A 14,461-nucleotide genomic window follows, 5' to 3' on the forward strand; every position below is an offset into this window, starting at 1 on the left:
ATCAGGTGAGGCTCCTGTCAGGTCAGGTGAGGCTCCTGTCAGGATCAGGTGAGGCTACTGCAGGATCAGGTCAGGTACTGTCAGGATCAGGTCAGGCTACTGTCAGGATCAGGTCAGGTTCCTGACCGGATCAGATCACTTTACTGTCAGGGTTTTTCTACTGTCAGGATTAGATCAGGTGATCAGGCTACTATCAGGATTAGGTCAGGCTACTGTTAGGATCAGGTCAGGTATGGTTAGGATCAGGTTGGGTTACTGTCAGGATCAGGTTTCTGTAAGGATCAGGTCAGGCTACTGTCAGGATCAGATCAGGTTCCTGTCCGGATCAGATCACTTTACTGTCAGGATCAGGTTACTGTCAGGATCAGATCAGACTACTCTCAGGATCAGGCTACTGTCAGGATTAGATCAGGTGATCAGGCTACTATCAGGATTAGATCAGGCTACTTTCAAGTTCCTGTCAGGATCAGGTCAGGCTACTGTTAGGATCCTGTCAGGATCAGGTCAGGTTACTGTCAGGATCAGGTCAGGATCAGATCAGGCTACTCTCAGGATCAGGCTACTGTCAGGATCAGGCTACTGTCAGTATTAGATCAGGCGATCAGGCTACTGTCAGGATCAGATCAGGCTACTCTCAGGATCAGGCTACTGTCAGTATTAGATCAGGTGATCAGGTTACTGTCAGGATCAGGTCAAGCTACTGTCAGGATCCGATCAGTTTGCTCTCCGGATCAGATCACTTTACTGTCAGGATCAGGTTACTGTCAGGATGAGGTCAGGATCAGATCAGGCTACTTTCAGGATCAGGCTACTGTCAGGATCAGGTCATGTTACTGTCAGGATCAGATCAGGTTCCTGTCTGGATCAGATCATTTTACTGTCAGGATCAGGTTACTGTCAGGATGAGGTCAGGATCAGATCAGGCTACTTTCAGGATCAGGCTACTGTCAGGATCAGGTCATGTTACTGTCAGGATCAGATCAGGTTCCTGTCAGGATCAGGTGAGGCTACTGTCAGGCTACTGTCAGGATAAGATCAGGTTACTGTCGGGATCAGATCAGACTACTCTCAGGATCAGGCTACTGTCAGGATTAGATCAGGTGATCAGGCTACTGTCAGGATCAGGTCAGGCTATGATCAGGTCAGGTTCCTGTCAGGATCAGGTTACTGTCAGGATCAGGTCAAGCTACTGTCAGGATCCGGTCAAGCTACTGTCAGGATCCGGTCATGTTATTGTCAGGATCAGGTCAGGATCCGATCAGGTTGCTGTCCGGATCAGATCACTTTACTGTCAGGATTAGGTTACTTTCAGGATGAGGTCAGGATCAGATCAGGCTGCTCTCAGGTTCAGGTCATGTTACTGTCAGGATCAAATCAGGCTACTGTCAGGATCAGATCAGGTTCCTGTCTGAATCAGATCACTTTACTGTCAGGATGAGGTAAGTATCAGATCAGGCTACTCTCAGGATCAGGTTACTGTCAGGATCAGATCAGGCTACTGTTCAGATTAGATCAGGCGATCAGGCTACTGTCAGGATCAGGTCAGGCTACTGTCAGGATCAGGTCAGGCTACTGTCAGGATCAGGTCAGGCTACTGTCAGGATCAGGTCAGGCTACTGTCAGGATCAGGTCAGGTTCCTGTCAGGATCAGGTCAGGCTACTGTCAGGATCAGGTCATGTTACTGTCAGGATCAGATCAGGCTCCTGCCAGGATCAGATCAGGCTCCTGCCAGGATCAGATCAGGTTTTTGTCCGGATCAGATCAGGTTTCTGTCCGGATCAGATCACTTTACTCTCAGGATCAGGTTACTGTCAGGATGAGGTCAGGATCAGATCAGGCTACTCTCAGGATCAGGCTACTGTCAGGATCAGGTCAGGTTACTGTTAGGATCAGGTCAGGATCAGGTCAGGTTCCTGTCAGGATCAGGTCAGGCTCCTGTCAGGATCAGGTCAGGCTCAGGTCATGTTACTGTCAGGATCAGGTCAGGCTCAGGTCATGTTACTGTCAGGATCAGGTTACTGTCAGGATCAGATCAGATTCCTGTCAAGATCAGGTCAGGCTACTGTCAGGATGAGGTCAGGCTACTGTCATGATCAGGTCAGGATCCAGTCAGGTTCCGGCCAGGATCAGGTCAGGTTACTGTCAGATTCCTGTCAGGTTCCTGTCAGGATCAGGTCATGTTACTGTCAGATTCTTGTCAGGTTACTGTTAGGATCAGATCAGGCTACTGTCAGGATCAGGTCATGTTACCCTTAGGATCAGATCAGGCTACTGTCAGGATTAGATCAGGCGATCAGGCTACTGTCAGGATCAGGTCAGGCTACTGTCAGGATCAGGTTAGGATCAGATCAGGTTACTGTCAGGATCAGGTCAGGCTATGGTCAGGATGAGGTCAGGTTACTGTCAGGATCAGGTTCCTGTCAGGATCAGATCAGATTCCTGTCAAGATCAGGTCAGGATCCTGTCATGATCAGGTCAGGATCCAGTCAGTTTCCGGCCAGGATCAGGTTAGGTTACTGTCAGGATCAGGTCAGGCTACTGTCATGATCAGGTCAGGATCCAGTCAGGTTACTGTTAGGTTCAGGTCAGGTTACTGTCAGATTCTTGTCAGGTTACTGTCAGGATCAGGTCAGGCTACTGTCAGGATCAGGTCAGGCTACTGTCAGGATCAGATCAGGCTACTGTCAGGATCAGGTCATGTTACCTTTAGGATCAGATCAAGCTACTGTCAGGATTAGATCAGGTGATCAGGCTACTGTCAGGATCAGGTCAGGCTACTGTCAGGATCAGGTTAGGATGAGGTCAGGTTACTGTCAGGATCAGGTTCCTGTCAGGATCAGATCAGATTCCTGTCAAGATCAGGTCAGGATCCTGTCTTGATCAGGTCAGGATCCAGTCAGTTTCCGGCCAGGATCAGGTCAGGTTACTGTCAGGATCAGGTAAGGTTACTGTTAGGATCAGATCAGGTCAGGTTCCTGTCAGGATCAGGTCAGTCTCCTGTCAGGATCAGGATCAGGTTCCTGTCAGGATCAGGTTCCTATCAGGATCAGGATACTGTCAGGATCTGGTCATGCTACTGTCAGAATCAGGTCAGGCTCTGTCAGGATCAGATCACTATCAGGACCAGATCAGGTTCCTGTCCAAGTCAGATCACTTTACTGTCAGGATCAGGTTACTGTCAGGATGAGGTCAGGATCAGATCAGGCTACTGTCAGGATTAGATCAGGCTATTGTCAGGATCAGGTCAGGCTATTGTCAGGATCAGGTCAGGTTACTGTCAGGATCAGGTCAGGTTCAGGTCAGGTTCCTGTCAGGTCAGGTTCCTGTCAGGTCAGGTTACTGTCAGGATCAGATCAGGTTACTGTCAGGATCATATCAGGTTACTGTCAGGATCATATCAGTGCATATGAAGGAAAGGAGGGAAGAAATGGTAACATTTAAGTTTGAGATAAACTGTATCCCTTCTAGCCAGAACCATTGTATGTCAGAATGGACTTTTCGTAGCAGGTTAGTAGAATTTATGCAGCAGGTTAAGAGAATTAGAGTAGCCGGTTAGGATAATTAGGTTAAGTTTAAGAAAAGGGTTAGGGTTAGCTAAAATGCAAAGAAATGACGTCAATTTGACAAACTGTATTCCATCTATCCATGACCACATACAACCTGTGATTGTAAGAGACTGATGATAACTAATCGGCACTATATTTGACAGGTGGATGGGATCTCCAATCACATGAGGTTTTGCCTCTGGGATCAACTCCACTGCAGCCCATTCGTTGTTGCCTAGCGAAGGGGGCGTGCTTATGGGTAGGATATTGGAATCGGGTTCATGTGGTCGATGTCGAGAATAGAAAAGTGGAGGTAAGAGTTTGACAAACCTGAAAATATTGTGTGTGTGTGTGAATTCAGAATGGTTTGTACTTTGTATTATTTTGTCTATATTTCCCACCTCTCTCTTTCAGCAAACTTTAACCGTCTCGGAGCGCAGTGAGCAACAGGTGCGTTTCCTGTGTGCGGCAGGAAGTGGTGTGTGGACGTCCTGCCGGCTCGACCCTACACTCAGGCTTTTTGATTGGTCCACTGGCCGGCCCCTGCAGGATGTGGATCTGACCCCTCTGGTCACCAAAACACTGGGTAGGAGCAGGAACAGAATTCTCAGTTCATGAATCTGCTCATGTTTATATTGCTGATGTGAGCATGTAATGGCCCACATAGAAGTTAATGTACAACTTTGAATACATTTTCTTCAATTTTGCTTCAATCCTTACCTCCTCAACCCAAAAACTGAACCCACTCTGCTTGAATGGATAAGCTCCTGACTGTCTCTCTGTCTCTCTTCTCCAGGCCCTGCCTTCTTGTCTCTCTCCCCGCTGCAGATCTCCTCCCTCATCGTCATCTCTGGCCGGCTGTGGGTGGGAACAGGAAGTGGCGCCATCTTCTCCATCCCTGTGTCTCTCAGTGAGTTCTAACCTCTGGCCCCCAGAGGTCAACAACAGAATCACCTGAGAGATAATGCCCTTACACTGGTCATATGTCAATTGTCTTCTTCTCTGCGTTCCATAGGTTCAGAGTCTGCCTCTATACCATACTGCTCTTTGGCGGCAGCACAACTGTGTTACCATGGACACCGCCAGGCTGTCAAGTTCATTATTGCTGCACCTGGTGAAAATCTTCTATCGTTGTTCATTCATTCACTGTTGTGTAACAATGCAGTTATTCTACAGCAGGACTATTCAACTGGCGGCCCACGGCCCTTTGATCAATTCTGAACATTAATCAAAGATCTGCATAAAAATCCCCTCCAAAAGCCGACGTTCAGTATCAAAATGACAAGCACTATGGTGGTTGTCTATAGTGTAGATCCTAGTGTTTTTTGTGGTTTCTAGCGCCTATGTGGCATGTTGATAATGTTTTCTTCATATGAGTTTGGCTCTAGTGTTTCAACGGTTTAAGCTACAACATGTTATGACCCCATTCCTGAAAGCTACGACTCTCAGGAACACTACATGCCTTCTGTTTCCCTCTGATGCTCACAAGGACTTGTTAGAAGGGAGTGGGACAAATGAATGCACCTAATGACTGTGGGAAATGAATTCAAATCTTCCGTCCCTCAGACTGGAATTTGGCATCACCTGATTTTACGTATCTTTGTGTTCTTTATTAAGATGCTTAGTTTTCAGATTTTAAAATGACCTAATTACGTGTAAGAAGCTTTTACTAGTTAAAATGATGAGCGAGTTTTGTGACTTCCTTTTCAATGATGAGCATTTTTGGGCTGCACCTCGACTCACGTTGGTTGAGCGCCCTCCACTTCTTTCCTAATTACTTTTAGCAACATTTAATTTGAAGAAAATTATTTTATTGGTAATGTGCGTTGCTTTTTTTATACAGTTCTTCTGAAGATTAATTGCACGTGGAAAATGTCTGTCCCCCCTAAAATTAACCTTTCTACATCTGGCCCCAGTAGGAATATAGTTGAATAGCCCTGTTCTACAGTATTAAATACTATGCAGTTATTACATAGTTATTAGACAGTATTATATTGTGATACTATGCAGTTATTACATGGTTATTAGTATTCTATATCTGTGTTCCCCAGGCTGTGTGACCAGCTCCTCTACAATAGGAGGCGGTGCTGTGACTCTAGTCTCTACCTCTCAGCTCATCCTCAGTGGAGGAGAGGGCTACATCAACTTCCGCATCGGTGAGTTGAGGACATCACGTGGTTGTCATTAGAGTGGTTGTCTGACTGACTCTGTCTCCCTCTTACCTTTCCCAGGTGATGACGCGAATGACGGCGCGCCCGAAGCTGCCCCGCTGCGATCAGACCGCAGTCACATGATCATCTGGCAGAGCCCCATCCCCTCCCTGCCCAGCGCCGCCCTTTGACCACACCCACATCCAGTCTAGAATGAGACAAGGAAGGATTAGACAGATGTCATACAAGAGACCAGGAAGTACAAATGGGAGCCATGTTTTAATGGGCTACATTCACTAGGAGTTCCATTTGGATTTTTGTTCTAGAATCTTGGGATTAAATTGACATCACAGCTTAATCCTTCTTGTCTCACTCTGTTATTCAGTTGCTACCCTCATCCCCTTGACTAAACCTTTCACCTGGTTAACCCAGTCTCCTCTATGTGTGCCTTAATGTGATTTGACAATCGTTGCTGTGAGATTGGTCATTGTACAATGTTTTGTGTTTTTTGTGAAACATGTTTCCTCATCATGGTAATCATATATGGGCAGCAGGTAGCCTAGCGGTTAAGAGCGTTGGGCCAGTACCCGAAAGATCGCTGGTTTGAAAACCTGAGCCGACTAGGTCAAAAATAGGTCTGTGAGCAAGGCGCTTAACCCTAATTGCTCCTGTAAATCGCTCTGGATAAGAGTGTGTGCTAAATGACTCAAATGTAAATATCATCACTGTAGCAAAGTATTTTACAGTAAGAGTCATCATCTCTGACTTTTGGTTGGTCAGTTAAGAATGGTTTGGGTTTGTTTTAACCACAAAACATGCACACTCAGTAGCATATCATTCCATGACGTTGGCACAAGGCATTATACCCTTGTTCAAACTTGTTTACATTGATACTGAGATGTAGTGTTGAAGCTGCTGGGTTCCTAATAACTATTCTTGCATAAGACCCTGGCCTTCAGTTCCCATTGCATGCTGGGTAAATCTGCAGCGTAATTGCACTTTATTATCGTGTGTGTCTCTTAAATCTTTTGAAATGATTGGCTAATCCTCTTAAAGATCCCAGAGAAATTATCTTATGTCTGCTCGTCATGACTTTGTGAAACACACATGTTTTGTTAAAACAAAAAAAATGTACGTTTTCATTTGCAGAGCGATAAGGAAATGGAAGTCTCAAAAGATACTTAAACTATTTTACTATGCAGTATTTGAAAGTGTGTTTGTGTGTGATTCATGTCTGAAAATGTTAATCATAACTGGACTCTATGCAAGATAATCTATGTATCTACTTAAATCTATGAAAAATAAATTTTGGGAAATACTTTCATAAAATATCTGTTTTCAAGTCAATATAATGTAATACTTTACACCCCAAATCTTCACAAATGCCCTGTGGTAGGTTATTTTATAGTTTTAATACAAAAACCCTATTACGATTCAAAGAAAACCACAACACATGGATTATTATGAATATACAGACCAATTCTGTACAGATTCAAGCCTAAACAAACCAACCAAGTGAACTATGAATGGCCTCCATGCTTGATCGTTTAAAATCCTACTCAGACAGTCTGTACAATTCTGTTATCTACCGGAGGTGTTTCAGCAAAGGTCAAGTCCCAATAAAAAGCAATGACCGACCGTTTTTACATCTTGCAATTGACACTAGTGAACTAGCAGTATGTAAGTCTCTTCCACCGTGGAGGCGGTGGAACTTGGGTTAAAGAATGAGGGAGTTCTATAAAATGTCTCAAAAACTGAATCTTATTACTGCCCCAGGTGAAGCCGGTTAGCGTTGATTAGATTCGTTTTGGAAACAGGCTCCCTCCCGGTCGTGAGCCCAGTGCCCCGTTTTGGCCGACGGCGAAGTCAGCTCCAAAAAAAAGGGACAGGTTAATCACGTGGAGTAATGAGTTGGATTCTGGGTTTTTACATACAAAAATGATTGCTTTTGATAAAAAGGCTTTATCTGCCTTCCTAATGAAAACTAGTTTGAAAATGTGAACATATGCTGCCTTGATGACAACATGACCGAGCGGCGCAGATTACTGTTTGATTTGAGAAGGGCACTCCTCCCAACCCCGCTTTTGCCCGTTCACATCACAGGCCATAGCCTGGTTCATTTAATAGCACTCCCTCAATGCCAACAATACCGCTCCCAGACCCACAGGCAGTTTGACTGTCAGGGGCCAATAGTCTAATGGAGACACTGAGGATCCTCCCCTACAACCACACCCTTCTCCTACGCCTGACCATGAAGCATCATGAGGGGCTGCTGTGGCTCCTGGGGAGTCGTATCCTGCGGCTGAGGGAGCGGGCCAGCCGGTCCATGGCACCCATGGTTCCCCATAGCTCCTTCCTGGAGGTCAGGCCCTCAAGGTTCCCGCTGTACCACATGACCCATCCTCCCAGGGACATGAGCATCAGTAGAGCCCCAGAGTACACCAGCAGGTCCCCAAAGTCCTGTCCCTTAATCTCTAATGGGGCGAAGACCCCGACCAGCAGAGCAGACACACCTAGCAGGTCCATCAATATGGCAAACGCCAGGGCCAGCTTACAGTGGGACAGACCATCATAGTGCTGGGCCATGGTTACTCACCTGGGGGACAGAGAGGTGGGGGAGGTGAGGTGTGTGGCACATTGACAGACATAAATCTTGTGCATTGACATTGATCAGAGTAAAATCACAATAGAGTCACCTCTGGCAATGATAGGGGGTTCACTCTAGGCCTACTGGTCGAGTGGGAGGATATTGTATGAACATAAACATTACACCATGGCGTGTATGTTCTGTAGCTATTAAAGTACAGGTATGTATGAAATAATGTAACCATGGTCAAATAACTACAGTATGTTATTTAAATATTTACTGTGTCTGTGTATTTAGGCCTACACTTTTTTTTGTACCTTTTTATGTAACATTTTAGGTTCCTACAATACTCTTCGATGTATTGTTATTCATAGGAAAAACAGGTGCCACACCTGAGCGCTATGATACTCCCAGCACAACCAAGACACTTTTGTGTTTCGATGCCAGTTAAAAAACAGATTTAAACACAGAAAAACATAACAGATTAATACTCACCTCATCACAGGTGCAAATGCATTTTGATTAGTATCTTTTCAATGTTTATCTCTTAAAAATGTAAGTAGAATCCACTCAAACTGTATCCTTCCGGTTCTTCACTGGCAGGTAAAAACAGTGACTCATGAGTGAATAATGTTACCTGACACCTCTCCACTCCCCCTCACCCGAACTTTTCTGCACTGACGAATATCATTGGTCCGGTGTCCTTTGGTCAGAGCAGCACTAAACGAAAGCAAGAAAAACCTGTCAAACAATATTTTACTTTTCAATTCTTTTCACACTGACATTTATTTTGGAATATGAAATATAATGTATATACTAAACAAAAATATAAATACAACATGCACAAATGTCAACGATTTTACTGAGTTACAGTTCATATAAGGAAATCAGTCAATTGAAATAATTGAATTAGGCTCTAACCATCTGAGACCAGCCACCCACTGGGGAGCCAGACCCAGCCGATCAGAATAAGTTTTTCCCCACATCAGCTGTCCGGGTGGCTGGTCTCAGGTGATCCTGCAGGTGAAGAAGCCAGATGCGGAGTTCCTGGGTAGGCGTGGTTACATGTGGTCTGCGGTTTTGAGGAAAGTTGGACGAATTGCCAAATTCTCTAAATACGAAGTTGGTGTCAGATTACGGTAGAGAAATTACAATTAAATTCTCTGGCAACATCTCTGGTGGACATTCCTGCAGTCAGCATGCCAATTGCACGCTTGCTCAAAACTTGAAACATCTGTTGCATTGTGTTATGTGACAAAACTGCACATTTTAGAGTGGCCTGCACCTGTGTAATGATCATGCTGTTTAATCAGTTTCTTGATATGCCACACCTGTCAGGTATATGGATTATCTTGGCAAAGGAGACATGCTCGCTAACAGGGATGTAAACAAATTGTGCCACAATATTTTTAGAGAAATAAGATTTTTGTGCTTATGGAACATTTCTGGGATGTTTTATTTCAGCTCATGAAACATGGGAGCAACACTTTACATGTTATATTTTTGTTCAGTATATAATTTGTGTTCTATTTAATAATTAAAAATTAATACAATACACAAGAGCTTTCCATTGATAAAGATATGTATTTACAGTGCGAAACCTGGGTTGACACCGACAACTGGGACGGGATCCTGACTGTACAGCTGAGTTTTTTCGTTACAAACTAAATTTTGGTAAATTATAGACTCTCCCTTAGGTAACCGGAAATGACGGCAAAGGACGTAAACAAGACTTGTAAAATAAACGCTAAATTGTTATTGTTCTAGCTAGGTACGAAAGTGGACAGAATGAACGGGGTTTACATATGAAATACGGTGTTATAACGACTGAATAACGGTTCGTATATCATTGATTTGTAGAGAACTCCACCAGAAAATAGTTTGTGCGTAAAAGAAGCAGTTAGCTTGCTACTAGTAAAATGGCTAGCTGCTGATTATCTAACTAGCCTGTGTAAGATTAGCAGAGTCCTTATGGCAATTTGATGTGTAGCTAGCTAACGTGTCCATTGTTTATTATAACGCTACATCTTGCAAACTAGCATGTCAGTGACGAACATCGTGTATAATGTGCTAATATAACTTGCTAGTACGCTCGCAAGTGTAACGTTAGACAAAGGGGAATAAAGCGATCTGTGCGAAATAAGTAGGTAACTTATTCTGCATCTCAGCTGAGAATTGCCATACAGTAACTACTTGTAATTACATTTCTAGTGGCATAATTGCATCCATGCATAGTTAGCAAGCTGAAGGCAACACTTCGAAGTTATTACTAAACTGACTGCATACTGTTACATTTGCAACGAAACATCGTCGATGGAAGTTGTTTTCCATCATTGGATGTTGTGTGCCAAATGTAATACATTAATAAACCTGTATTGTTTCTGTACAATGAAGGGTGCACGAGATGCAGGAGGGAAATATTAATGACGCTTTGCCTACCTCCAAGAACCACACAGGCACCCACCCCATGCAGAGTAAGATTGTGAAACCTTCTCAAATCTGCATCATTGATATAGCTGTGTATTAACCTCTTCATGACAAAGTGATAAGTTATTTATCCATAATAATGCCTACTGTATATGTCTCCCTCTGTAGCTCCGAAGAACGAGGATGCCTATGAAATCTCCATTCCCTTTGAGGAGAACAACTTTGAGCAGCAAGGCTTCTTCAACCAGAATGAACAGAGTTTTGACGGTTCATATCAAAGCTTTCATTTCCTACTAGATCAGAACCCATACCATAGATGAATGTAGTTGAATGACCATCTGGAAGGACAGTCCAGTGAGTCCACTCACCTGGTTTTTCCGGTGCGAATCGGTTAGTGATTAAGATTAATCCTGATATTCATTCCCTGACCCTTAACTTCCTGTGTGTGTTTCTCAGAGTCGCCCCCTCCCTCGGGCGCCCCCCCACCAGGCAGCTCGTACCTTCTGATCACCAACCTGCGGACGCAGCTGCAGATCTCCCTGGAGAAGAACTCGTGGCTGCACAAACGCATCGAGGACCTGGAGGAGGAGAGGGACTTCCTGCGTTGCCAGCTGGACCGCTTCATCTTCTCTACCAAGACCCAGGGCCATCAGAACCAGGGCCCCAGCGAGAGCCAGTACAGCAATGGTGAGAGAGGGGCATGGAGAGGGTTTGGGAAGGAGGATGGACACTGTGGGGACACAACCATGATGGAGAAAGATGTATTGTGATTAGAGAAGTTCTACCATGCTAACCACACCACCCACGTTGCGTGCACGAGCGTTGCTAAATATATGTACACATGTTATTCAATAATTTCATCCCAACTGCTTGTGCACCTCAACCAGCGCCTGCGTAGCCAGGCGCTAAAATAGACTTGGTTCTATTTTAGACGCTTGATGTGCTGCAAGACCCGCCTCTCCCATCTCATCATTGGTTTTTAGGAGCATATACCCACGTGGGTGATTGAAAGATGGAGGTCCACACCACCATTTGGTGGTGGTAATGTACCTTAAATATCGTTGCCAACCGCCATATAAAACTCCACAAAAGAAGAAGAATGAACAAACATCCCCTTTTTGTCTGTGGATTAATTATCGGAGTAGAGAACACACGATTTTGTATGACTCAACATGGGTAAAATTTATAAAAAGATCCAGCAAAAAAACAGGACCATATGCATTTCAGGTAAAATAACAACCCAATGTTTATTTTCTAGGACAAATTAGCTAGCAACAGCAAGCTAGCTAAACGTCCATGAAAGTTTCATGTGTGTTTCTACCTGTCCCCAAATTAAAATAGTTGGTCCACAGTTGGTTTTGGTATTTTAACCTGCATGAACGCGTCTGGTGGGGATAGACAAAATCAGCACGTAGATGCACGCGTGGAGCTGGTTTGTCAGCATGTAAGGCAACATACTTTTTACAGGCATAGATTTATTCTCGGGAACCGTTGTTTTTCCTCCTGCAGGCTATGACTCTAGACGTTTTGAATGGAAGCCGAGGAGAGAGGGGGAGCGGCCAGCTGGTAAGGACTGCTTTATGACCTCACTAGTCCCTTGTTGTTCATGATACATGTATCTAGATCCAGAGCATATTCTATACATTCTCATCACCTCTCACCACTACTGGCCTCAGTTTACTGATCACCCTCATTGATCTTCTCCTTTTCCGTTCGTTAACCCTTTCAGAGCAGAAGTCCGAGCCACAGCGTTTCACATCTCGTCAGATATTCCAGCGAAGACCATCCCCCACTGCCATGGCCCCACCCAAAAACCACACTTCCAGCACGATAGCCAATCAGATGGCAGCGATGAGCTCCATGTTCAGCTCCGGGGCCTCCCAGACCCTCTTGCAGGGGCACAGCAGTGGCAGTAGCAGCGCTATTAGAGCCACCATGAGTGACATGAATGCACACGGGAGTGTAGGGCCAGGTAATGGGATCCAGACTAGAGGTTGACATATGAACAGGACTCTTGCAGGTGCCAAAGGATTCTGGCAGGAAGGGGAGAGGCCTCCCGAGTAGTGCAGTGGTCTAAGGCCCTGCATCGCAGTGCTAGCTGTGACACTAGAGATTCTGGGTTCGAGTCCAGGCTCTGTCGCAGCCGGCCGCGACCAGGAGACCCATGGTTCAGCGCACAATTGGCCCAGCGTTGTCCGGGTTAGGGGAGGGTTTGGCTGGCAGGGATGTCCTTGCTTATGTATATTTGAGCAATTGCATGTACTTTTGATACTTAAATATATTTAAACCAAATACTTTTAGACTTTTACTCAAGTAGTATTTTACTGGGTGACTTTCACTTTTACTTGAGTCATTTTCTAATAAGGTATCTTTACTTTTACACAAGTATGACAATTGGGTACTTTTCCCACCACTAATCAGGACAGTACAGGGGAAGAAATGGACAGTACCAGATGGGACAGGAATAAATGTTCACTTCCGTGACAATCTCTAATCCAAACTATTAGCACCTCTAGACTATCAGCTCTAGTCTAGCACCTCTATCACCTCTAGTCTAGCACCTCTAGTCTAGCACCTCTAGTCTATCACCTCTAGTCTAGCACCTCTATCACCTCTAGTCTAGCACCTCTATCACCTCTAGTCTAGCACCTTTAGTCTAGCACCTCTATCACCTCTCACCTCTAGTCTAGCACCTCTATCACCTCTAGTCTAGCACCTCTATCACCTCTAGTCTATCACCTCTAATCTATCACCTCTAGTCTATCAGCTCTAGTCTAGCACCTCTATCACCTCTAGTCTATCACCTATATCACCTCTAGTCTAGCAACTCTATCACCTCTAGTCTAGCACCTCTAGTCTAGCACCTCTATCACCTCTAGTCTAGCACCTCTAGTCTAGCACCTCTATCACCTCTAGTCTAGCACCTCTATCACCTCTAGTCTAGCACCTCTATCACCTCTAGTCTAGCACCTTTAGTCTAGCACCTCTATCACCTCTCACCTCTAGTCTAGCACCTCTATCACCTCTAGTCTAGCACCTCTATCACCTCTAGTCTATCACCTCTAATCTATCACCTCTAGTCTATCAGCTCTAGTCTAGCACCTCTATCACCTCTAGTCTATCACCTATATCACCTCTAGTCTAGCAACTCTATCACCTCTAGTCTAGCACCTCTAGTCTAGCACCTCTATCACCTCTAGTCTATCACCTCTATCACCTCTAGTCTATCACCTATATCACCTCTAGTCTAGCACTTCTATCAGCTCTAGTCTAGCACCTCTATCACCTCTAGTCTATCACCTCTCGTCTAACACCTCTATCATCTCTATCACCTCTAGTCTAGCACCTATATCACCTCTAGTCTATCACCTCTAGTCTATCAGCTCTAGTCTAACACCTCTATCACCTCTAGTCTATCACCTCTAATCTATCACCTCTAATCTATCACCTCTAATCTATCACCTCTAGTCTAGCACCTCTAGTCTAGCACCTCTATCATCTCTATCACCTCTAGTCTATCACCTATATCACCTCTAGTCTAGCACCTCTATCAGTTCTAGTCTATCACCTCTAGTCTATCAGCTCTAGTCTAGCACCTCTATCATCTCTATCACCTCTAGTCTATCACCTCTAGTCTAGCACCTCTATCACCTCTAGTCTATCACCTCTAGTCTAGCACCTCTAGTCTATCAGCTCTAGTCTAGCACCTCTATCACCTCTAGTCTAGCACCTCTATCATCTCTATCACCTC

At 44.8% G+C, this 14,461-nt stretch overlaps 2 protein-coding genes across 2 annotated transcripts; one reads left to right on the forward strand and one right to left on the reverse strand.

Moving 5' to 3' along the window:
- Positions 1 to 7,098: 7,098 nt before the first annotated feature.
- LOC120048819 (transmembrane protein 238-like) lies at positions 7,099 to 8,287 on the reverse strand. The gene has a single exon (XM_038995066.1). It carries the CDS (start codon positions 8,280 to 8,282, stop codon positions 7,956 to 7,958), a length of 327 nt encoding a protein of 108 aa, XP_038850994.1. The 5' UTR covers positions 8,283 to 8,287; the 3' UTR covers positions 7,099 to 7,955.
- A 1,704-nt stretch (positions 8,288 to 9,991) lies between these two features.
- LOC120047765 lies at positions 9,992 to 12,723 on the forward strand. The gene is made up of 6 exons (XM_038993320.1): positions 9,992 to 10,120; positions 10,678 to 10,757; positions 10,879 to 10,977; positions 11,167 to 11,397; positions 12,220 to 12,276; positions 12,440 to 12,723. The coding sequence occupies exons 2-6, from the start codon at positions 10,688 to 10,690 to the stop codon at positions 12,706 to 12,708; spliced, it is 726 nt and encodes a 241-aa protein (XP_038849248.1). The 5' UTR covers positions 9,992 to 10,120; positions 10,678 to 10,687; the 3' UTR covers positions 12,709 to 12,723.
- Positions 12,724 to 14,461: the final 1,738 nt, after the last annotated feature.

This window comes from Salvelinus namaycush, chromosome 5 (assembly GCF_016432855.1).
Source record: "Salvelinus namaycush isolate Seneca chromosome 5, SaNama_1.0, whole genome shotgun sequence".
NCBI lineage: Eukaryota > Metazoa > Chordata > Actinopteri > Salmoniformes > Salmonidae > Salvelinus > Salvelinus namaycush.

Coding starts and splice junctions, on each gene's coding strand:
- LOC120047765 (XM_038993320.1), top strand. CDS start 10,688: ATGCAGGAGGGAAATATTAATGACGCTTTGCCTACCTCCAAGAACCAC. Junction 10,978..11,166: donor GAATGAACAGAGTTTTGACG/GTTCATATCAAA, acceptor TGTGTTTCTCAG/AGTCGCCCCCTCCCTCGGGC. Junction 12,277..12,439: donor AGAGGGGGAGCGGCCAGCTG/GTAAGGACTGCT, acceptor TAACCCTTTCAG/AGCAGAAGTCCGAGCCACAG.
- LOC120048819 (XM_038995066.1), bottom strand. CDS start 8,282: ATGGCCCAGCACTATGATGGTCTGTCCCACTGTAAGCTGGCCCTGGCG.